At 40.8% G+C, this 24993-nt stretch overlaps 1 protein-coding gene across 3 annotated transcripts in view; it reads right to left on the bottom strand.

Moving 5' to 3' along the window:
- Positions 1 to 22934, bottom strand: part of LOC140480041 (phospholipid phosphatase-related protein type 5-like) — a 134889-nt gene extending 111955 nt beyond the window's left edge. For all 3 annotated transcript variants that reach the window (XM_072574594.1, XM_072574596.1, XM_072574593.1), the window contains exon 1: positions 21898 to 22934. In XM_072574594.1, the coding sequence (XP_072430695.1) occupies positions 21898 to 22101 (204 nt within the window). In that variant the 5' untranslated portion in view covers positions 22102 to 22934. The remainder of the gene's footprint in view (positions 1 to 21897) is intronic.
- Between the last annotated feature and the right edge of the window lie 2059 nt (positions 22935 to 24993).

The following is a 24993-nucleotide window of genomic DNA, read 5'->3' as shown; positions in this document are numbered from 1 at the left end:
TTATAAGGATGGTGCCAGGGTTGTAGGGTTTGAGCTTTAGGGAGAGGGTGAATAGGCTGTGGCTATTTTGCTTGGAGAATCGGAGGCTGAGGAATGACCTTATCGAGGTTTATAAAATCATGAGGGGCATGGATACAGTAAATAGGCAAGGAGCCTCCGATGCTCCAGGGAAAAGACCCCTAGCCTATTCAACTTCTCCCTATAGCTCAAATCCTCCAACTCTGGCAACATCCTTGTAAATCTTTTCTGAACCCTTTCAAGTTTCACAACATCTTTCCGATAGGAAGGAGACTGGAATTGTACACAATATTCCAACAGTGGCCTAACCAATATCCTGTACAACCACAACAAGACCTCCCAACTCCTGTACTCAATACCCTGACCAATAAAAGATAGCATACCAAATGCCTTCTTCACCATCTTACCTACCTGCGACTCCACTTTCAAGGATCTATGAACCTGCACTCCAAGGTCTCTTTGTTCAGCAACACTCCCGAGGACCTTACCATTAAGTGTATAAGTCCTGCTAACATTTGCTTTCCCAAAATGCAGCACCTCACATTTATCTACATGAAACTCCATCTGCCACTTCTCAGCTCATTGTCTCATCTGATCAAGATCCCATTGTAATCTGAAATAACCTTCTTCACTGTCCCCTATACCTCCAATTTTGGTGTCATCTGCAAATGTACTAACTGCACCTCTTGCATGAAGAGCAGGTGGTTAGAGCTCCATGACAAAAATTTAAATCACATGCACACCAGCAGCACTTTCACTGCACACATGGTGGAGGCTGCTGACTGATTTTCCAGTATCATACACTGACTCATCCACCCATCTGTACAACTGTAGACTATACCACTATAAAATATAGGGGCAAACTTCGGCCCATTAGCCGTTGGAACTGCTCTGTCATTCGATCATGCATGATATGTTCCTCAACTTCATTTTCCTGCCTTCTTTCCCTAATCCTTGATCCCATTACCAGTCAAGAACCTAATTATCTCTGTCTTAAGTACACTCAATATTTTGGCCTCTACGGCCCTCTGCAGCAATGAGTTCCACTGAACCGTCACCCTCTGGCTAAGGAAATCCTTTCTTATCTCAGTTCATATGGTTTGCTCCCTCACCCTGAGACTGTGCCCTCAGGTCCTAGTCTTGCCTACTTCTCCACATCCACTCTGTCCAGGTCTCTCAATATTGTGTAAGTTTCTGTAAACTCCATTGAGTACAGACAAAGATTCCTCAACCGCTCCTCATATAACAAGCCCTTTGTCCCAGGATCATTCATTTAATCCTCCTCTAAACCCCCTCCAATCCTTCCTTTAGATACAGAGCCCAAAACTGCTCATAATATACCAAATGCTGTCTGACCAGAGCCTTATACAGTCTCAGCACTACATCTCTACTCTTGTATTCTAGCCCTCTCGAAATCAATGCTAATGTTGCATTTGCATTCCAAACTGCCAACTTCACCTGTATGTTAACCTTAAGAGAATCCTAAACTAGGTTTGCCAAGTGCTGCTGTACTTTAGATTTCCAAGCCTTTCCTCAGTTAGAAACAATGCATGCATCTATTCTTCCAAACAAAATGCATAACTTCAAACTTCTCACATTTTATTCTATCTCCCACTTGCTTACCAACTCTCCTAGCCTGTCCAAGTCCTTGCAGCCCCTTCACCTTTTCATCACTACCTGTCCCTCCATCTATCTTTGTGTCATCTGCAAACTTAGTAATAATGCTCTCAGTTCCTTAACATCATGGGCTCTTCTCTTCTTTAATAGCTTTGTTAATGCAGTACCTTGTCAAAGGTTATCTGGAAATCCAAGTAGATCATGTCCATTGTATCACCTTTACCTAACTTGCTCCTTACATCCTCAAGGAATTCTAACAGATTTGTCAGGCATGACCTCCCCTGGATCAAGTCATTCTGGCAGACCATTACTTCATAATGCACTTCTGAGTACTCTGCTATCTTATCCTAAAAGTGATCTCTTAAATTTTACCAATGACCAAGGTCTGACTAACAGGCCTATAACTTCCTGTCTTCTGTCTCTCTTCCTTCTTATTCAGGGACGTTACATTTGCCACTTTCCAGTTATTGGGAAGTCTCCCTAGTTCCAGTGGTTCTTAAATGATCTCCACCAATGCCTGCACAATCTCCTCAGCTATCTCCTTCTAAGCCCTGGGGCGTAATCAATCCAGTCTGGGGATTTTTCCACCTTTAGGCATTTCAGCTTCCCAGCACTTCTCCTTAGTGATCACCACTAAACTCACCTCTGCTGCTTGACTCTCTTGAAGTTCTGATATGCTACTGCAGTCTTCCACTGTGAAGACTCATACAAAGTACCTATTCGATTCCTCTGTCATTCCTTTGTTTCCCATTACTACTTTTCTGGTCTCATTTTTCAGCAGTCCAACGTCTACTCTTGCCTCTTTCTCTTTTGCCCTTACATTTCTTTCTCTACCCCCTTACTGCTTTTTAGTTAACTTCTGTTAGTTTTTAAAATTTCCCAATCCTCTGGCTTCCCACTAATCTTCACCACACGATATGTTTTTCTTTTGATTTTATGCTGTTCCTGACTTTCCTTCTCAATCATCGTTGCCTCTTCCTTCCCTTGTTTTATTTCTTCTTCCTTGGGACAAATTTCTGTTGTGCCTCCTGAAATGACCCTAAAAATTCCTGCCATTGCTGTTCCACCATCTTCCCTGCTAGGTTCCCTTTCCAATCAATTCGGGCCAGCTCCCCCCTCATCTCATTCTAGTTAGCTTTATTGTTTTGTAATTTTGTTACATCTGATTCAAATTCCTCCTTCTCAAACTGCAGGGTGAATTCTATCATATTATGGTCACTGTTCCCTCGAGGTTCCTTCATCTTATCCTCTCTAATCAAGTCTGCCTTATTCCACATCACCAAATCCAGAATTGCCTGTCCCATAGTAAGGTCTTCTACAAACTGCTCCAAAAACCATCTCGTACACACACTATGAAGTCCTTTACATGGGATCTGCGACCAACCAAATTTTTCCATCCACCTGCATACGAATGAATGATTTTATAGTCATTGTATTTGACAGTGAGAAAAAAACAGTAAAAAACAGCGAAACGCTTTTCCAATGTCGCCACAATCTGGAGCCATTTTGAATAGTTTTAAAAATAAGGAAAAAAGATAGATACAGTTTAACAAGAGTCCATCAGTCCTGAGCCAGCTCATCATCAACAATGTCTCCACTGCCTCGCTACCATCTACATTGGACCCAGCCAACGTCAAATGGCCAGTCTTTAGGTGAAATTTCACTGCTGGGTCAATTCTCCCCTGGCACCGCCACCTGTGCCAGACCTTCTAGTGCCAGACTTGCCAGTGTCAGAGTCACATCTGAAACCACTGGGCCCACCTTGATGTCACTGGTGATGCGCTTCCACCACCACTTCACCGCTGCCAGTGCCAGATGCCACCAACAATGAAGTCGCTGATCCTCAGGCACCACCTTTCGTTGCTGGACCTACTTTGCCAATGTCACCTCTGCCAATGTGGAATCTGCTGATTCCAATGCCAGATCCAGTCCTCACCTACTTCCTGCCACCACGATGTTTGTGCTGCACCCTCTTGAGTCTATGCTGGGGTTCCTCACTGCCGCTGATGCTGTCCAAGCGCAAGACAGGAGAATAAGTCAAAAGAAAAAGAAAAGTAAAGAGAAACTATTGGTGCGGATGAGCCCTGGCTCAGGACCCCTACTCTGCCACCATCTTCATGACATATCTCAACAGCAGTGTGCTCCCCAAACTAATTTGAAAGGAGACACACAATGAAGAAGCCATATTCAGGAACCCTGTCCAATTAGGAATGGCAAGCATGGCTAATGAGCACAGATTGAAATTGGCATCACAGAGGCATGATATCAAAGTCACCCATGATGATTGCAATAGTGCCTTTCTTGCATGCTTTTTCTATCTCCTGATTAATTTTCTTCCCCACATCCTGGCTACTGCTCGGTGGCCTGTACACAACTCCCATCAGGATCTTTGTCCTTTTGTGATTCCTCAACTCTCCCCTCACAGATCCTAGACCTTCTGACCATATATCGCTTCTTGCTGTCAATTTAATTTCATTTCTTAGCCGTAAGGCAAAGCCTGCCCCCTCTGCCCATCTGCCTATCCTTTTGACAGGAGGTGTATCCTTGGATATTTAGTTCTCAGCCTGATCCCCTTGCAGCCATGTCTCTGTGATGCCAATTTCATTCAGTGTGACAGTTTCCTTACCTGGGCTCACCATGCCCAATTGGACAGGGTTCCTGAATGTGGCCTCTTAATTGTATGTCTCTCTTAAAATTAACTGTGGAGGCACACTGCTGTTGTGAATATGGTTGGGACTAAAAATAATGCTGACTGCAAAAGATTTTTTAAAGTCCAGAATACAGGTAGAAAAGTAAGTTACGAAGGTGATGTAAGGGCGCTATAAAAATATATAGATAGCTAAGCCTGTGGGCAAAGACGTAGCAAATGGAATATAATGTAGAAAATGTGAAATTACTCATTTTGGCAGGAAGAATTTTTTAAAACGTTATCTCAATGATGAGTGATTAGAAAACATTGAGTTGCAAATAACTCTGTTGCCCTCATGCATGAATTGCACAAGGTAAAAACAATGACTGCAGATGCTGGAAACCAGATTCTGGATTAGTGGTGCTGGAAGAGCACAGCAGTTCAGGCAGCATCCGACACGTCGATTTTACTGCTCCTCGGATGCTGCCTGAACTGCCGTGCTCTTCCAGCACCACTAATCCAGAACATGAATTGCACAAGGCTAGTCTGCAGATACAGCAAGAAATTAGGAAAGCTTGTAGAGTGCAGGTAGTTCTTGGATAACATGCTTCCGGCAGCACGATTTGTTTCTAATGTTGCTGAGGAATTAAGGAATGGGAGTTTCGAGAATGCTTACCTCTGTTTGCAATGACACAATTCCAGTGGTGATAGTTTTGCGCTCTTCATTCTGCATATGCAGCAATGTCCGTGCCTGTCTTTGTGCCATTCTGCACACGAGCCGATTCCAGCTGCCAACACAGCAGCTTTCTGTGAGAGGTACGGTACAGAGAGTAGCCTTCTGAGCAAGATACATTGAGCAGCTTCCCATGAAATGTACTCTATTCCTAGAGTATCCCTGCTTTTTTGAAAAAGTGGAGGGGCACAGTGACAAGAATGTTAGCAAGAAACATCTTGGTGATAGAATTGTGAGTGGTGAACTCAAAAGAAAGGCTATAACACTGGAAGAGAACCTAGATGTTATAAGGCATTTTGAGCATGAGGAAAGAATATGTCATATAGCTCACTCAAAATGAATGAGGGAATATCTTACACACACATGATGAACCTCTGTCCCTGCATTAACAATATTTATAAATTACTGAATACTGTGTTAAATTTACTTTTGTTTTGTTGATAAATATGATTACAACCTTTATACAGGCTGACCTATACTTTGTGTCAGACTTTCTGGTGATTTTTGAGCGATTGTGCATGACATTTGTTGTTGGTCTACCCCAACCTCACTTTTCCGATAGGCCTCATTATTTCTACTAAGAGAGGTTTTGCTGGAATGGAACTAGGACATTATAGGAGATCTACCTGTGTTGGAAATTATCATAGGGATATTGCATTCAAAAGGCATGGGATGCTTCAGTCATATACTGGCACTAGTCACACCACATCTGAGTACTGTGCACGGTATTAATCACCTTATTTAACAAAGAATGTCACTGTATGAGAGGCAGTTCAGTGAAAGTGGAACTGATAACTGGAATGGGCAGCTGATCCTTAGAAAAAAGGTTGAAAAGGCTAGGCTTATATCCACTGGAGTTAGAAAAGCAAAAAGTAATTTACTAGAAGCATAAAAGATCAGAGGTGTCTTGGTAGGATAAATGTGGACAGGGTATTTCTTTTTACAGGAGAATCTAGAATTAGGTTGACTGTTTAAAAATTATGGGTTGCCTATTTAACACAGAGATGAGGTGGTATTTTGCCTGTCAGCATGTCATGACTCTTTGGAACTCTCTTCCTGTAAAAGTGGCAAAAGTAGAGTCTTTATCAAGAAAGGGGTTAAAAGATTATCAGACAATAGACAATAGACAATAGACAATAGATGCAGGAGTAGGCCATTCTGCCCTTCGAGCCTGCACCGCCATTCAATATGATCATGCCTGATCATTCCTAATCAGTATTCTCTTCCTGCCTTATCTCCATAATCCTTGATTCCACTACCTTTGAGAGCTCTATCCAACTCTTTTTTTAAATGAATCCAGAGACTGGGCCTCCACTGCCCTCTGGGGCAGAGCATTCCACACAGCCACCACTCTCTGGGTGAAGAAGTTTCTCCTCATCTCTGTCCTAAATGGTCTACCCCGTATTTTTAAGCTGTGTCCTCTGGTTTGGCACTCACCCATCAGTGGAAATATGTTTCCTGCTGCCAGAGTGTCCAATCCTTTCATAATCTTATATGTCTCAATCAGATCCCCTCTCAGTCTTCTAAACTCAAGGGTATACAAGCCCAGTTACTTCAGTCTTTCAGTGTAAGGTAATCCCGCCATTCCAGGAATTGACCTCGTGAACCTACGCTGCACTCCCTCAATAGCCAGAATATCTTTCCTCAAATTTGGAGACCAGAACTGCACACAGTACTCCAGGTGTGGTCTCACCAGGGCCCTGTACAGCTGCCGAAGCACCCCTTTGCTTCTATACTCAATTCCTCTTGTTATGAAGGCCAGCATGCTATTAGCCTTCTTCACTACCTGCTGTATCTGCATGCTTGCCTTCATTGACTGGTGTACAAGAACACCCAGATCTCTCTGTACTGCCCCTTTACCTAAATTGATTCCATTGAGGTAGTAATCTGCCTTCCTGTTCTTGCCACCAAAGTGGATAACCATACATTTATCCACATTAAACTGCATCTGCCATGCATCTGCCCACTCACCTAACTTGTCCAGGTCACCATGTAATCTCCTAACATCCTCATCACATTTCACCGTGCCACCCAGCTTTGTATCATCAGCAAATTTGCTAATATTATTGCTGAGACCTTCTTCTATATCATTAACCTCGACGCCAACGGTCTTTTCGCAGCAGAGAGCGGCGGGAGCTGGGCGGAGGTTCAGGCAGAGCGCAAAGCCGGTCGGGAAGGTAAGTGATTGCTATTAGAGTGGGTGTGTTCTAAACCCCAGGTCCTACAAAGTAGGGTCTCCTTCCCATCCCCCTCCTCTAACCTAAATTAAGAGTCCACAGACTTGCCACAAAAAGAGGTTCTAAGGATGTTTGGATCAGGTAAGTGGAAAAGTAGATTTGAGGATACAGTTGAATGGTGGATTGCCTGAGTGTCCTCCTCCTGCTCCTACTTCAAATGTTTGTAGAGTTAGCCCAATTAATACTGACTATTTCAGGCAATGGTTTGTTTCAGTTCGAAATTCTACAAAGATTGAGTAATATTTTCTCATGAAAACTATATCTAGTTGGCAGTATTGAGGTTTCAGTTGGACCCACAGTTGTCATCCACACCATTAATACTTCCACACCATTAATACTTCTACAACTTGTAAGAGGACAATTTCACTTAGATAGCCATTTCCAAGTCACGTTTCAATCTGAGTTTAACAATTGCCCTTAACTGGATTCAAGTTATTTTTGCTTTTTAAAAGCTTTAATCGATGCAAGTGTGTACCTTAGTAGTCTCTTCAAAACTTTGCTGACAGAATTGCCAGCTTCTTATAAAGTAGAAAATTTGTGGTAGCATCATCTGTCCACTATGAATGGCAGGAACTGTACTTGATGTCTGCAGCTCTCATCATTTCAAATTCACAGAATTTCATACCCAATTTATATCGGACATGAAAGACATGGTGAACATCATCTAGCTAGCTCCAAACTTTGACATTACTCTCCCCCATCCATCATAAATTTTACTGGCCTTCTCAGTTGAAAGGCCATTCATTCTGCTCATGAATTTCCTGGCACTAGCTATCACAGTTCCTATATCCAACATTCTCTTTGTAAACTGTTCATTAACCTTCCCTGTTCTGAGCTTAAGTTTATATTCTGCTGTAACATTTATGATTGGATGCAATATATTATTCTGGGAGAATTTATGTAGGGCTTTTAAATTCAATAACATTTCCACTGAGCTCTCTGGTACCAAGTTTAGATATTCTCAATTTCGTTAGCCATTTCCTAGGTCAGATACCAAATGTAAATGTTTGCTCTAGTTTCACTTCTTAGATTGTCACTTTTGTATAAAAAGATTGTCTGACAATCACCAAGAGTCAGAGCGAATGTTATCAGAACACTGTTTATAGTGTGATTATTGTAGAGTAGATAAAAAAAGTAAGCTTTGAAAAATATGTGCATATAATGCAAAATAAATTGCTGTCTGTATAATTATTAAATCTCTTGGGGAAAATTACACAATTTCTTTTATGTCATGCATGTTTTATTTTTTATTTAAACTATTAAATGCATTTTAATGCAGAGATTATAGCCTTGAAGCAGGGCTATTGATCATTTTTATATATTTATTTTTGAAGTTGCAAGCATTTATTTAATTAAATCTGGAAATGTATTTTAGCATGATGCTTTATCCTCACATATGGCATGGTTGTAGAATAGGAAATATGGTATACTCCGTTAGCATACCTCTAGGCACAGGCTGGCTGATAGGAATGTGTATTGAATAATGTTACATAGAATTATAATAAGCAAACAGTTCAGCCCAACAAGTCTGTATTGGTGTTTACCCTTCAAACAAAAAGTAGTCCCAATCCCAGCTGCCTGCTTTATTACCATATCTCATTTTTTCCCTTCCTTTAAACATCTAATTAACCTATTGTTAAATATGCCAATTTCTCCAACACCCTGTGAAAATAAGATTTTGTGACCCTCACCCAAACTTCTTCAAATTAATACCAATTATATCCAACTCCCCTCAAAAGAAACAGTATTAACCAATCCATTCCAAGAGAGGCCAGCTCTTTCTAGTTATTGTAAAGGTCATGTAAATGAACTTTGAGCAATCTCAATGCCATTGCTGTGGGATTCTTACCCAACATTCAACAAAAGTTGGCACAATGTAAGACAATCCAAAAAAAAATTGCTGTGAAAAACTAGAATGCCATAGTGTCTCGTAAAAGGTGCTACTTTAGGATTCTGGCTGAGACATTTAAGAACTATAGAATTCATTAGTATCTGCCCACATCAGAACACGTCTGATGGATGAGGACAGCATGGCAAAGTGTTTTGTTTTTCAAAGCTGATACCCCTTATGTTGGTGATTATCTAAAAATCAAACATGCTTTGTCAGAAATAACGAGAAAGAATTTGAATTTATATGGTGCCTTATTAAGTCCTTGGAAGTACTTTATATCTTCAGAATTATATTTGAACAACAGTCATCGTTGCTCAGCAGGCAATCTCTGCAACGTCAGCAGTAATGAGATGAATGAGCTAATCTATCCTTGCTAAATGAAGGTGAATGATGGAAGCTATGAGGTCCGAGTGCTGGACAAGGATCAAGATAAAATAGTGAGCGTTAAATTCAGACACAGGAATTATCTCGAAGAAGGTCTGTCTGAGGCTGAACGGAGAAAATAAGACAAGCAAAGAGATTTTGAAAAGCTAATATACATAATCTGCATAGATAATCAATGTAATTTACTGTGATTCTTCCCACCGCCTAACACTTTACTGCTCCTCAATATCATGTTTACTCTTTTATTTCCCAACGAGACAGGCCTGCGTGTCTCCAATCAATTCCTCTACTCTCCTTTCTCTCTCTCTCCCTCTGCTTCTCATGCTTCAGTGCCTTGCAATAGATGGAACAAGAATCTATAATTTATTTAAATATACAGTAGATGACCTGTCAATGAATATTCCATTTGGGCAATTGAAGAGCCTTGTACACACAGGGCAGTTGTTCCTCTTCATGCTCCACTATTAACTTGAGATCTGGCTGATCATAAATCTAACCTCTTCAACTAATAGCTTGGCTACAAAATTTAAGTCAATTTTTCTGATTGACATACAACTCCTGAATGAGAGGACTTCTGTCTATCATGGAAGTGCCTATTTGTACCCCACCTATTTTATATTGTGAGGTAATGAATGCAATGATTAGCACACTAAATATGAGCATAGTTGTTTCTTCAGCCATCATTGCCCTTTCCTGTGCCCTCACCATCTCTTCATTGATATCAAGGCTGGTCATACCTTAAAACATATTATTCCCCAACCCAAACTTAGGATGGCCAGTTCGAATATGTTTGGGGTTTGGGGATTGAGTTTTGGGAAGTTTACCTAACAGCCAACGATGGGCCTCACAGGAAGCCCTATCAGTTTTGAAACCAAAATGGATTAGCTGGACCTGGGGCAAAAAAATGAATGCACTGCTAAACATGATATTGAGGAGCTAAATGGACAGTATCTCAGCCACAGGGAGGGAGAAACTGGAGATGTGGGTTTGAACTGATGGTGGAGATGAGGCAGTGACTCTGAATTGTTTAATGGAGCCTGGAAGAGCTTCCCTCATTATAATGAAACTTAGCTGTATTCTCTTCAGCTGGGCTACCAATTACAGAGCACTGTGCTGTTCCATCTAAATACAATGCTGTCCTAAAATGACAAACATTTTATTATCCATGTGACAATGTATGCCAAAAGAACCTGACTCAGACATGCTGCCCAGCAGTCGGCCTGGTGGAAGTTACAGTGTTCCCAGTAATGGTATATCAATCTCTACTAATTTTGAGACACGACTGCTCCATTCTTAAAATTGGCTAAGAATCAAAAAACTACAATGATGATAAATGAAAAGGTGAGAATCTTTATCAGAGACTGAATAAATTCAGTGTTTGGTTTTGTAACTGTAAATAACAAGAAAGACGGCTGTATTTGTTTCTTTCTTGGCTGAATTTCTTTGGGATAAAGTTTAAGCAGTTTTATTTCAGCAGTTGTTCAGAATGAGAATGTAAACATTTTCTGAAGTTAAAAAAAAGCTGTTCTTGAGTATATTTTGGAAACATTTAGAAGAAAGTCTGTCAAAAATCTGGTCTCATAATGAATAGCATTTAGTTTACAGTTAGAAATTCCTACCAAATCATGCTGGAAAAGTATTTACACGCCACAATAGCAAACAGCATCATGTTCACGTGCCAACAAAATGGATATGCTCAAGGTAAAATTCTGGGCAGGCATCAATTCTCGTTTACGTGTGACTGGCAGGAAGTAGTCAAGAGTGAGGGGTAACTGGAAGATCACAGAAGGCAATGATGATCAGGAGAGGAAAGATGGAGTAATCGGTATTGGAAGCAGAGATCAGGATATGGAATGGGTACAGCAATCAAGAATTAAGAGTTGTAAAACAGCAGCTCTCTACGTGAATGTACAGTGCAACCACTTGACATTGGTCTTTCCAGTACAGAATCACAGCATGATACTGTATGGAAGGTGACTATCATGTCAGCTTTTGGTAGAAAATTGATCTTTAAATTAACAGGAGCACAGCAACAGCAGTTAGTTAGTTTCCACTTTGAACTTGTTCTGCCATTCACTGAGACCATGGCTTCTCCCGACACGCATCTCCTACTACCCTCATTTAACAAAAATAATCTTCCAATATCAGATCTATAATTTACAACTGAATTAGCATCAAATGTCAACTGTGAATGGGTGTTTGGAAAGATTGGACTCTAGTTTTTATATCATACACTCAAATTTAAGACTCCCAAAGTTATAAGTCAAACCAAGTGGCATTTCTCCTTTGGCACTGCCTATCATCAAGAACGTATTTATCTATTTTTGTGTTATCAATTTTTTTCTCTTACATTATGTGTTAGTGGTACATTGACAGTAACGTTTTACCTGGTGGAGGACAAATGCAAAGTATTCACTTTTTACTTCAGTCATGCTTTCTGCCTTCACAAGAAGAACCACATTTTTGGTTCATGATCAGCCTCAACATCATTTTGACTACTCCTGACTCATTCTTGTGCTCACACAGGACTCTGAATTCCTTTTATGTTAACCACTAAAGTTGACTCATATTCTTTCTTTGTCCTCCTATGTCACTTATTATGGTCACTTTGGTACTTTCCCATAATCAAAATAAGAGCCCTGTAATTTTCCTTCTCCTTTCTCAGTTTAACCTTTGTATCTTTAGTCATCCAAGGTGTTCTGCTTTTGGATGCCCTTCCTTTCCATTTTATGTCTATTCTACACCCAAGCTATCTCCTCTCCTGGGATGCAGACAGATTGGATCAGGTAGGCCTGTATTCTCTAGAGTTTTGAAAAATGAATGGAATATCATGGAAACCTACAAAGCTCTAACAGGAATGGACAGGGTAACTGCAGGAAGGAAGTTCCCAAGGACTGGGAAGCCCAGAACCAGAAATCACAGTTCAAGGATATGGGGTAGGCCACTTAGGAGTGAGATGAGAAAAAGTTCCTTCACAGATGGTGATCCTGCAGAATTCACGATCGCAGCATACTGTTGAGACCAAAACCTTGAATGTTTTCAAGAAGGAGTTAGATATAGATAAAGGAGTTTGAAGTATGTGGGGATGAAGTTGGATAGTTAGCTATGATCATAGTAAATAGCGAAGTAGGTTCAACCTGTCAGAAGGCTTGCTCATGTTCCATTTTCTATGATTCTCTTGCAACAAATAAACATAAAAAGCAGGAACAAGAAAGTGTCAGACTTTGAATCTGCACTGTGAACAGGATCTTTTGTATATAAGTTAGCTCGCTGAGCTTGAACATTTATTTACAGACGTTTCGTCACCATACTAGTTAGGATTTCTAATCACTAATTAGGATTTTTTTCTACTTAAAATGCTTTATAGATTTGTTAGTGTTAATAATCTCAGGAAAAAAAAACATTTGTGACCCATACAGGGCATTCTTTAGTTGTAATTTACTGACCCAGTCAAATGAATGGAACTGGAAAGTATTTTCTGCATCTGGTTAACAACAGGAGGTGCTTCACCATGGATAATGGAAATGCCTATTTTACAGGTTGGTTCTTATGTTGAAATGCAATTATAAGAGTGTAAAGAACAATTACTGGACCATTTCTAAGAATAATCATCTTCTTTAACGTGAACATTTTTACTTAATGGCCACTTTGAATGGAACAATTTGACAGGTATAGGTTAAAAAAAAGCTTCCAATTTACAAAATATAGTGAGGCTGAAGATTTTCATTTACTTGCATGATTCCTACATACAATTTAAGTGCAACTCGTGATGCAAGCATTTTATATAAAAGAAGTGGTATTTGCATATATAACATAAAGTTCAGAACTTTAGTCATTTTAGAAAAATATTTACTAGATTTCCCATGAATTGGTCAGAAGATAATTTTTCATGACTAATTCCTGACCTTCTATCCCTGTCAAGGAAGCAATCCAGTTATTTAAGGACTACACTGGAAAAGTTTTACAACTTTTAGCAATTCACATATTGGCAAAGCCAAGAGGCAGTACTGGACCAAGTTAGAGGCCCAAACCTACCAAACATACTCCCACTGCCCTATGGCAAGGCCTAAGCAACACAACAGGATACAAAATCAAGCAGAGCAAGATAGTGGGCAAAGACATATTCCTCCCTGGTAGTGCTTTCTATGCTCGGTTTGAGCAGAATGCCGGCGGTGTGGTGACCGCTGGCCTGACAGCCTGAGATGAACTCTTCCCTCTGTACCTGCTGCAGACATCAGATCAGTCTTTCTGGGAGTTGACACAAGTAAAGTGAATGGGCTCGGATGGGGTCCCCAGTAGAGCACTCAGATCTTGTGTGACCAACTGGCAGAGGTAATCACCGACATCTTCAACCTATCTCTCCGACAAGCCAAAGTCCCCACCTGCTTCAAGAAGACCCCATGTAAGAAAGCACATGCAACATGCTTTATTGACTACCGCTCAATGGCTCTGACCTCCATAATCATGAAGTGCTTCAAGGGGTTGGTCATGGCCCACACCAACTCCAGTCTCCCAGCCGACCTCGATCCCCTCCAATTTGCCTACTGGTAGTAAAACAGCGGATGCCATATCCCCAGCCCTGCACTCATCCCTGGAACAATTGGACAACAAGGACACCTACATCAGACTCCTGCTCATTGACTACAGCTCAATGTGGGCGACAGGGTGGCACAGTGGTTAGCACTGCTGCCTCACAGCGCCGGAGACCCGGGTTCAAATCCCGCCTCAGGCGACTGACTGTGTGGAGTTTGCACGTTCTCCCCGTGTCTGCGTGGGTTTCCTCCGGGTGCTCCGGTTTCCTCCCACAGTCCAAAGATGTGCAGGCCAGGTGAATTGGCCATGCTAAATTGCCCGTAGTGTTAGGTAAGGGGTAGATGTAGATGTAGATGTAGGGGTATGGGTGGGTTATGCTTCGGCGGGGCGGTGTGGACTTGTTGGGCCGAAGGGCCTGTTTCCACACTGTAAGTAATCTAATCTAATCTAAAAAAAGCTCCACCTTCGACGCTTTATCTCTTTTGGACTGACCTCAAAACTCTGTGACCCTGGTTTCAACTCTGCCCTCTGCAACTGGATCCTCAGCTTTCTGACCCACACACTACAATCAGTGAAGATAGACAATTGCACCTCCTCCATAATGACATTCAACTCTGGAGCTGTCCAAGGATGGACCCTCAGCCCCTGTTGTATGCCCTGTACACTCATGACTGTGATGCCAAATTCTGAATGAGCACCATATAGAAGTTCACTGATGACACCACCATGGTGGGATGGATATCTAACAATAACAAGTCAAAGTACAGAAGGGAGATAGAGGGCTTGGTAACATGGTGCAATGAGAACAACCTTCTTCTCAACAACGGCAAAACTAAAGAACTGATCATTGACTTCAGAAAGAAAGGAGGAAAACACACCCCCATCTATACCAAAGGACCTGAGATGAAGAGGGCAGAGAGCATCAAGTTCCTCGTGGTGATAATAACCAAGAATCTGACCTGGACTGCCCAGGTAGATGTGACAGTCAAGAAGGCACCTCAATGCCTCTTCTTCCTCAGGCTGCTCAGGAAATTTGACATGCCCATAAGGACTTGCACCAACTTCTCCCAGATGCAAAAATTGAGAGCATACTGTCCAGGTGCATGATGGCCTGGTATGGCAACTGCTCTACCGAGGGCCACTATGAACTATAGAAGGTGGTGTGCATAGCCCAATGCACCACAGAAGCCAACCTTCCATACACGGCTTGTTGTTGTGGAAAGGCTGCCAACATTATCAAAGACTCATCCCACCCTGGTAATGATCTCCTCAACTTCTTCCATCAGGCAGAAGGTGCAGAAACCTGAACACACACAGCAGCAGGTTCAGGAAGAGCTTCTTCCTGGTTGTTATTAGACTGATGAATGGACTCTGTAGCCTCAAATACTAACTATCTTCCTAACACAGATCTCAGCTAGCGCACGGCCTGTGCAATGTAACCTGTATGCCTCTGTCTAAGTAAATTTGATCTGCACATCCTTGCTTACTATGATCTGCTTGTACTGCTCGTAAACAAAGCTTTTCACTGTACCTCGGTACATGTGACAATACATCAGCCAATCAGTCAATATTGCAGATAGGAAAAACCACGCCTTGTCAACTAACTGGGCATGATTTTGTTTATTACGATTACTTTTGGATAAAGACATAATTTTGTTGTTTGCATGGTATTCCATGCAAATACTTCAGTTTTATTATCTTCACGCAATTCAGAACAATTTAGTCTTCCGACTATTCATTGAAAGCAAGAAAGAAGATTTGACAAAGGAAATTTCTGGAAGGCTAATAATAAGAAATTGCTTTCGCTTTTAAAATAAGGCACTTGATCAGGTTTTGCCATTTTATGACAAAATAGATTTGTTTTGCTTTTTATTATTATTAAAAACAAATGTTGTTAATGTAGAATTTCATATAAGTGTTACAAACCCCAAAAAAGCAAGATATGTTAATGATTGGTTGGTACCACTTTGCTTAAAAAGCCAAGCCCTTGGCAACATGTTGAACATTTTAAATGTCAAGTTTCAAGCATCTCAAATGTAGTTAATGGAGAGATGCACCATTTTAACTTTGAATTAGTAAACATTTAGATACTTAAAATAATGAGATGCCCTGTCATTTTATGGTTATCATTGGTGATTTTATGGTTTCCTCTCAACAGGATACACATGCATAAAAGGTACATGTATGATTTCATTATATGACATGGGTAACACCATCAAATTCTGTGCATTAATTTTAGGGAAGTTTTTTTTAAACTTTTAAACACCATAGAAAACAAGGCTGTTGTGTAATTCCAGGAAACAGCCTACAGTACAAGCTAAACTAGCAAATTAAGACACATTTTAAAATTATGGCAATAATTTTAATCTATTTCCTCACTCCTATTCATCATATAATTTGTTCCACTGAGAGAACTCGAAAAGGCAGATTTCAAAGTGTTAGTGCTTTACTTGCTTGGTAAGGGTACTCAAAAGTTGGAATTGACACAATGCCACAGATTTAGTTTGAAATGAACACATTTAATTCTCTAATAGGAATCGCAGAATTGAAATAAACAAATCTCTCCAAAGCAATCTATTCAGTAACAGTATATTGCCCATATATTAACATAAATAATTTTAATTAATGTCTGGTGACATTGCAACTTGGCATCAGACATTATTTCACAATTGTGAAAAGAATTCATCAAAATAAATTCCAAAAATGTCTTTCTTGAATTTAGGCCTTTCATACTTGGGTTGGAACAATTGCTTGCAAAACCTATGCTTATTTTCAATCACTTGCTGTCCTTGAGACTGTGGTAAAAGGCCTCTTCTTGAACATCTGCAGTCCATGTGATGAAGATGCTTCACACAATTCCGAATGAGGTGACAATCACGAGGACTTCTTGTCCTAAAAACTGTCAAGCTTCCTGAACAATATTACTGTAGCTCATTTATAGATAAATGAACAGTATAGAATCATGAATGCTATGTAGATTAGATTCCCTACAGTGTGGGAACAGGCCCTTCGGCCCAACCAGTCCACACTGACCCTCCAAAGAGTAACCCACCCAGACCCATTTCCCTCTGACTAACACACCTAACATTATGGGCAATTTACCATGGCCAATTCACCTGACCTCCACATCTTTGGACCATGGGAGGAAACCGGAGCACCCGGAGGAAACCCACGCAGACAATGTACAAACTCCACACAGACAGTCACCCAAGGCTGGCATCGAACCTGGGACCCTGGGGCTGTGAGGCAGCAGAGCTAATCACTGAGACACCATGCCCCCCAATGTAGATTAGCAATTTTGGATAACTAATGAGTCTCATGGGTAAATTATAGGGAGATACTATGATGAAAAGTGCCAAACAGCCTGTATTGGGTTAACTTACTAGCCTGAGACTTCTCTGGAATCAAGTATAATAGCAAAATGAAATGCACTGTTATGAATATAATTAATTTTATTCACACATCAAGATGTAAGGAATCTTAGATAAAATTTGTATCTCAAATCTTTAGGTTGAAATAGTCCACTATTCACTCATTCTTCTAATGTCACACAGGAGGAGCAGTGTGCATTGTCGACAAGATGCGCTGCAGAAATTCACAAAGGCTTCTTCGACTTCACTTTCCAAACTCATGACACTATCATCTGGAAGGAAAGGGTCAGAATGGGAGCACTGACATGAGCAGGTTCCCCTCCAATATACTTGCCAACCTGACTTGGAAATATGTCACCATTCCTTCAATGTCACTGCTCCAATATCTTGGAACTCCCTGCCTTACAGCTTTGTGTATGTAGCTACACCAAAGAAACTGAAACAGTTCAAGATAGCAGCATACCAGAATCTTCTCAAGAGAAATTAAGGATGGCATGATGTTTTAAAAATTTTTAAAAAGGACAAAAATATCATTGTAATCTGTAGGGTATATTTTGGAGGATCGTCTAATCAAATATGTACCTGAACTGGTCTTGGAGCCCAAAGAATACTTATAAGATTTGATATGCAAACTTGCTTGCTTGTAATCATACACTGGTTCAGTAAATCCTGCAAGTTAACTTGACTTCAAAGTCCACCGCTTTTAACATTTCAACTGCAACATTCCAACTGATGCTTTCCCCTAAACTCAGCCACTGAAGAATCTTGAGCTGAACAGGACTAATGTTAGTGTCTATAAATGTTGTTTTTATGCATATCTGGAAGGCATTCAGAAAGATCCAGGCAAGTGGTTATTTATAAAATGAGAGCACATAGAATTAGAAATAATTCTATGGCTTGGGTCAATAATTGGGCCAGTGCTGAGAGAAGGATGAATAAATAGTTCATTTCTTTGATGGGTAGAATGCAATAAATAAAATTCCCCAAGGATCTTTCCTGGCACATCTGCTTTTCAACATGGGTTTTAATGACTTGGATGAAAGAATACATGCAGTGTTGCATTATCAAGTCCACAAATCACTTTTAAGTTAGTGGACATAATAAGTTGGGAGCTTGAACTTGTAAAGGGATTCAGAAAGACCAAAAGAGTGTGAAAACCATGACAGTTGGAATTCATCATGGCGTATGTGGTCGTCACTTTGGAAAATAAGAAAGGTAATTTAGAATATCTTCTTAATGATGAGAGACTGGGAGCTGCAGAAGAATAAATGGATTTTGATGTCCATGTGTATGAATCAATAAAAGTCAGTGCAGAGAAACAAATAGCAAAAAAAGGGATGTTGAGACATTTATCTCAAGGATGGTAGAGTGCAAAAGTAAGGAAGTTACAGTTCAGATGTGTTTCATTAGATTCTATCCGGAACATTATGTTTTATGTCAAATGCTGAAACTTTGGAAATTATCCTGGTAATATGTACAATATAGATTCACCAAAACAATTAGAGGAATGAAAGGTTTACATTGTAAAGGTGAAATGCATACTTTTGATTTATATTCCCTTAACTTTGGAAGTGTGAGGGTGGACACAAGTTAAATACTTAAAATGGGGAGAGGGGTTGATAGAGTAGATACAGAGAAACTGTAAAGTCTTAAAACTGAAATCAGTATGTGCATTAACACATGAATTGCAATGGAAATCTACAGCTCTCGTCCCAAAATATATTGAAGCTTGGCCGATTGACATTTTCAAGATTGAGAATGATAGATTTTTATTAAAAAATCAGAAATTTCTGAAAAAACACTCAGCAAGTCTGGCAGCATCTGTGGAGAGAAATCGGAGTTAACATATTGGGTCCAGCAACCCTTCTTCAGAATCCATTCAGAATCCAGACCCAATATGTTAACTGTGATTTCTCTCCACAGATGCTGCCAGACCTGCTGAATTTTTCCAGCAATTTCTGGTTTTGTTTTTGATTTGCAGCATCTGCAGTACTTTGATTTTTTTTTACTGATAGATTTTTGTTTGTTAAGTGTATCAAGGGATATGAATTAAAGATCAATAAATGAAGTTGAAGTACAAATCTAAGATCTCATAGAATGACAGAAAAACTGAAAGGTTGAGTTCCCCTTATCCTTATTTCTCTGCTTGCTAGAGTAGGCTCCTCATTAATATGTGCAAAGGGACTATGGCTGTGGAGCCTAAAGAAAAGTTCAATAAATTTATAACCAGCCCACAACACTTGTGATTAAACATGAACTACTACACTGCTAAATTTGTTATTACTGTACTGCTTTACACTTAACAACAAATGTAAAACACATCAACTCCAACTGAAAAACTATAAAGGACATAAGTCAACATTTGTTTTGGAAAACAAAACAATTCTCTTTTTCTGTGGGTTTTGGCAGAAATTCTCTGTGATCCCCTGATTGTGAAACTCATTGCATCTTTTTGTACTCATTGTAAATTTATCCCAGCTTTATGGTTTGAATCAAAACCATTCACCAACTGTGTATAAAATATTATGTCGTTGGGACAATTTGTTTTTTATGAAAAGAACATTTGCTCTGTTTCAATATAATTTCAAAAGGAATGATTCCCCACTTTTATAAGGGTATCAGAATATAAAGAGCTTCCAAATCCCATTAGTTTAATAGGGTATATCCCAAATCTAAGGTACAATTGTTACTTCAATTGTTTGATAGTACAGAACATAAATATTGCTCAAAAGAAGCATACATTTGCATCTTTTCATTTGCACATATCAGGACTTAAATGCAAAGATCCAATCTTCAAAAGGAAGCAAACATTTTAAACAAAATTCACAGCATTTGGGCATTGCTGGCTAGGCCAGCACTTATTATCCATTCTAATTATCCTTGAGAAGTTGGTGATGTGTTGCCATTTTGAACTGTTGCCATCTTTGGGGTATAGGTGCACCCACAGTGCCATTAGTGATGGAGTTCCAGGTTTTGCTCCATTGACAATGAAGGAGTGGTGTTTGAGTTTAAAGTAGGGCGGTGTGTGGTTTGGAGATGAACTTGGTTTCCCCATGCATCTACAGCTCTTGTTCTTCTAGGTCGCATGATAATAAATATATTATTAATTGTTGTTCCCCTTTCTGTAGGTGGTCTTCTTCATTTTAGTCTTAATGGATGCAAGCAATCTTAAATGTTGTTTCATCAACATAATATTTTAACTATAATTATCCTTCACATTGCTCAGGCATACTTCTGTAACCCTCCAGTACCAATCGCTGGATATGGTAGTGAACAAACCGTCAAAAAGAAACTGGTTGCAAACAAGTGATTTATTCATTACTCACTTAAAAAAATTAATATGCATGATTTGTCTACTGTCAAATGTGAAGGTACGCCTTGTATCTTGTCAAATGTTCTTAAAGCTGAAATGAACTAACCCCGTGTACAAAAATAGCAATGAAAAGTAAACAATTGATGTAGCTATTTCGGACCCATTGCTTCTTGGGTCTGTTCGCTCTGTGCTTTCTTCCATTATCATTCTGCCTGTAGCATCTAATTCAAAGTGACAACCAGAACTGAAATTGCTGGCGCTTTGGCCAATAATTGCGGGACTGTGGACCAACGTTTCTTGTTATATACATCCCCCCACCCAGACAGCTCTATATGTCTCCACTCCTGCCCCCTTCTGCGTCTCAAATATCTTCCACAAAGCCGGAGTTTGTAAATCGCCAAGGCGACCTGAAGAACCTTCTTTGGCTATGTGTTGGAATTCAGCAGGGAGGGAGGAGTTGGGCGAATGAAATGATAAGGAAGCTAAGGCTTTAGGCAGGTCTGGGCAGCTTTGCCTTCCAGTGACACGTCGCCGCTGCCCCCTCCCAGCACATCAACAATCGGAGCCCCAACCGACACTAAACACAGAAACCTCTTTTCTATTCCACCCCCATGTTCAGTTCCAAGCTGACATCCTGTTTAATTCGCCACAGCCGCACGTCTGTGTGTCATTGTGCTGGGGTGTTCCAGTGGAATCTTGCGCTGGAGAAATTTAACGGTAAAATGGTTCTGTTCATTCACAACTCCGAGGAGACCCGCTTCACCAACAGCATCACTGTCAGTGAACTGATCAGTCCACTCTCGGAGAGATCTCTCCAGTTCTTAACCTCTGGGGCTACACAGGGGGAGCGCTCCTACCATTAAGAAGCCGTAAGCTGTTTGTGAGACAGAGAGAGAACATGTGTGGGATAAGTCGGAAGGCGTTGAACGCTTCAGGCGAGCATATCTGGTAAACGGTCATGGTTTATGTCCATCTCAGACACTTGTCACTATCCTCTCTTGATTACAAAATGCAACTCTGGCTGTCAATGATAATGGAACAGTTCAAGCACAGACAACATCGTTCCTGCACACAGCAGGATGGCGCAAATGTATAACACTCACTGGATGCTGGAGCTCAGAGCCTCCCTCAAACCCTGCGCTCCCGTCTCTTTCATTCTGTGAGCACTTACCATGACAGGGGGTACACCGGCTACGAGAGAATAGAGTAGAGCTGGAGGAATGGCACTGCTTTCATCGGGTCCAGGGTACGGCTTATTGTAGGAGCCGTCATGGCAGAAAAATCCCTGGACGTGGACGTTGAAAGTGTCGGTGTATTCGAAGTAATAAGCCAGCATGACAGTCCCTGCCATTATGACCAACTGGAAATAGAGCATGGTTGTGGGGGGTAGGAGGGTGGGTAATGAGAGGGAGAGGTTGCTGAATAGCAAAATCAAAGATCAAAGGGTTCCCTCTTCTTTTTACCCCCCAACCCCCACCCCCCTGTTGCTGTTGGTCAATCTCTGTATAATCCACACTCCAGGAAGGCGACGCGAACTATCGCTCCATTCACTTGCAGGGATCAGCTCCTCAGCAAAGCGGCGGATCCATTGAGAAAAGGGCTGAACTGCCCGTGCATTGTACACCCACCGCGGGCAGCCTCAGTTCAGTCAGGAAGGTAAAGGAGTTCAGTTCCCAGCCGTGAGAAGGGGCTAGATATCCCTTTCACACTCCTCCTCCTCCTCTTCCTCTCGTTCTCTCTCTCTCTCTGCCAATACTCCGGCTCTTCAGTGCATTGGACTGAGGTTTCCCGGTGCCTTCAACATCTGGTTAAACGCACACACACAAACACACACAAAGCAGCCTCGAACCGAGGCACTGCCTCGCCAACCTCCTCCAAAAGTTCATTTAAGCGGATGAGCTGATTCTTATATATTCGCGCCTATGAAATGGGTTCAAAGTCTCGGAAAGTGACACCGGGGTATCTCTGCTCACCAACAGTACTTGGCTTTCTCGGGGAAGCACAGCGCTTGACAGCTCATGGGTCGTTGTGCTATCTTCAATGCCACAGAACCCCAGTTTGTTTTTCCTTTCTGCATGTTAATGGAAAAATTCGACAGCCCGCCCCACAACATGACAGCGTTCCACGGCCAGGGCTGTACTGATCGCACGACATTGGAATTTTTCCATTAAGAGACATTTTGTTCGAGCTTGCAGCATTGTGTTCTATCTTTGAAAAAAAAAGAAACAGTCAATACGTCACTTTTCATCGCTGACAATTGGCAAATTGGGTGGTCTAATGAACTATTACTGAAACATGACACCATCAAATATAATTACCATTGATTAGCCCATAAAGCATGTACTGTTATAAACAACGCTTGCAAGTGTCTCTGAGAAATAATTGTCCTGTAATTTAAAAAAACCCCATAAACTTTAATCATTAGACATTAGCAAAGCCGAATGCAGGTTGCAATAAGGAAACGACGAACTCTTGTGCATCCCTTCTTTGACTAGTGTCCCACCCATTCCCTAAGACTGCTCACACCTTGTTGGTGTGGAGTTCCATTTGTTTCAGATGCCATTTGGTCTCCTACCCAAGGAGCCATTGGCACTGAGTGGCAGTGTACTAACTGGCTATTGAAATCTGTGACTGCCAAGGTATCAGCTTCAGCGCACGGGAAGCATCCTCGCTGTGGAATCAGAAGGTTGTGTCATCAAGCTCCAATGCCAAAAGTTGAGGACATTATCTAATCTGATAATTAGACTTGCCTTAGCCCACAAAGCCAGATACATTTCTCACCATTATATCTCAAGGAGCACCAATGTTATAGGCTTGGGCGCAGGTGCAGAGCCAAGTCTCCATGAACAACTGCAGGTAATATGGAGATTGAACTTGTTCTAATGGTGTCATTCTGCATCGCATCTCCCTAAATTATTTAACAATTCCCTCCCATATCCACAACCCAGCTACAAAACTTTAATCTCAATTCCCTTCCTTTTTAGATGCTGTACAGGGAAAAGTGGTGCTGTCCAAGGTGTTACCATAGGATGAGGCTTTAAACTGAGTTTAACATCTGCTGTCTTACTTGGGATAGCACAAGATCTATTTGGTACTACTTGAGCAAGAGGTGGGCAGTACTGTTGAATATTTATCCCTTAGCTGTCAAAACTAAAATGGATTAACTGATCATTTAACTCCTTGCTGTTTGTGTTAAACAAAGTTAGTTCTGGAGCTTCCTACATCATTGACTAAGCTCCAAGGCTTACTTTATTTAATATGAAGGATTTCAGGACATCCTGAAATTACTCAAGGTGCTAAACAAAAACAAGTTTCATTCTTTATTTCTTCACTCAAGACTTACAGATAGGGACTTCAAACAGTGTTCACTCTTCAGCATGATTTGGAGATGTCGGTGTCGGACTGGGGTGTACAAAGTTAAAAAACACACAGCACCAGGTTATAGTCCAACAGGTTTAATTGGAAGCACTAGCTTTCGGAGCGCTGCTCCTTCATCAGGTGGTGGTGGAGGACACAATTGTAAGACACAGAATTTTTGGTAAAAATGCTATAAATTCTGCATCTTACAACTGTGTACTCCACAACCACCTGATGAAGGAACAGTGCTCCGAAAGCTAGTGCTTCCAATTAAACCTGTTGGACTATAACCTGGTGTTGTGTGAATTTTAACTTTGTACACTCTTCAGCAGAAAGTCTGGTGCAATCCTGGGCACAGAGGCTTTGATCAGTTAACTCAGCACAATTTAGGGATTGACCCTGGATTAGTCCTGATCAGTAAGACTCAATTTCCAATTGTATAAGCTCACTGCTAGAAACCACCGCAACACATGCATTGTGTCACCCCAATGCTTTCACATAAATCTTCATTGCCAAGCCTGATCCAAATACTTCAGGAAAAACGCCAACATTTAAAGAGATTACCAAGGGGTCAGAGATGAGATGGAGGTGGGGATAGTGCATTATCTATTAGCTTGACCAAAGCATTGAGGCATGGATTGTTATATCTCTTCCATTAGGTATCTATAAAGGTGATAGATGGGTGCAAACATTATTTGTGATCTGGTATTTACAAAACATCTCGTGAAGCCAGCTATGTGATGAAAATGCATCCTTGCAATTTTTGTCTATCTTCATGCTAGATAATAATTTTTCATCTCCAAACTATTGACAAAGGTTTTACAATCAACTCAACTGATCTCTGTAAATGTGCAAAAGAATTTGGACCAATCGAAGGTGAGACTAACATTCTGTTACATAACACCAGGAT

This window comes from Chiloscyllium punctatum, chromosome 7 (genome assembly GCF_047496795.1).
Source record: "Chiloscyllium punctatum isolate Juve2018m chromosome 7, sChiPun1.3, whole genome shotgun sequence".
NCBI classification, from domain to species: domain Eukaryota; kingdom Metazoa; phylum Chordata; class Chondrichthyes; order Orectolobiformes; family Hemiscylliidae; genus Chiloscyllium; species Chiloscyllium punctatum.
The sequence above is the reverse complement of the archived record's forward strand: the minus strand, read 5'-3'. Positions and strand labels throughout refer to the sequence as shown.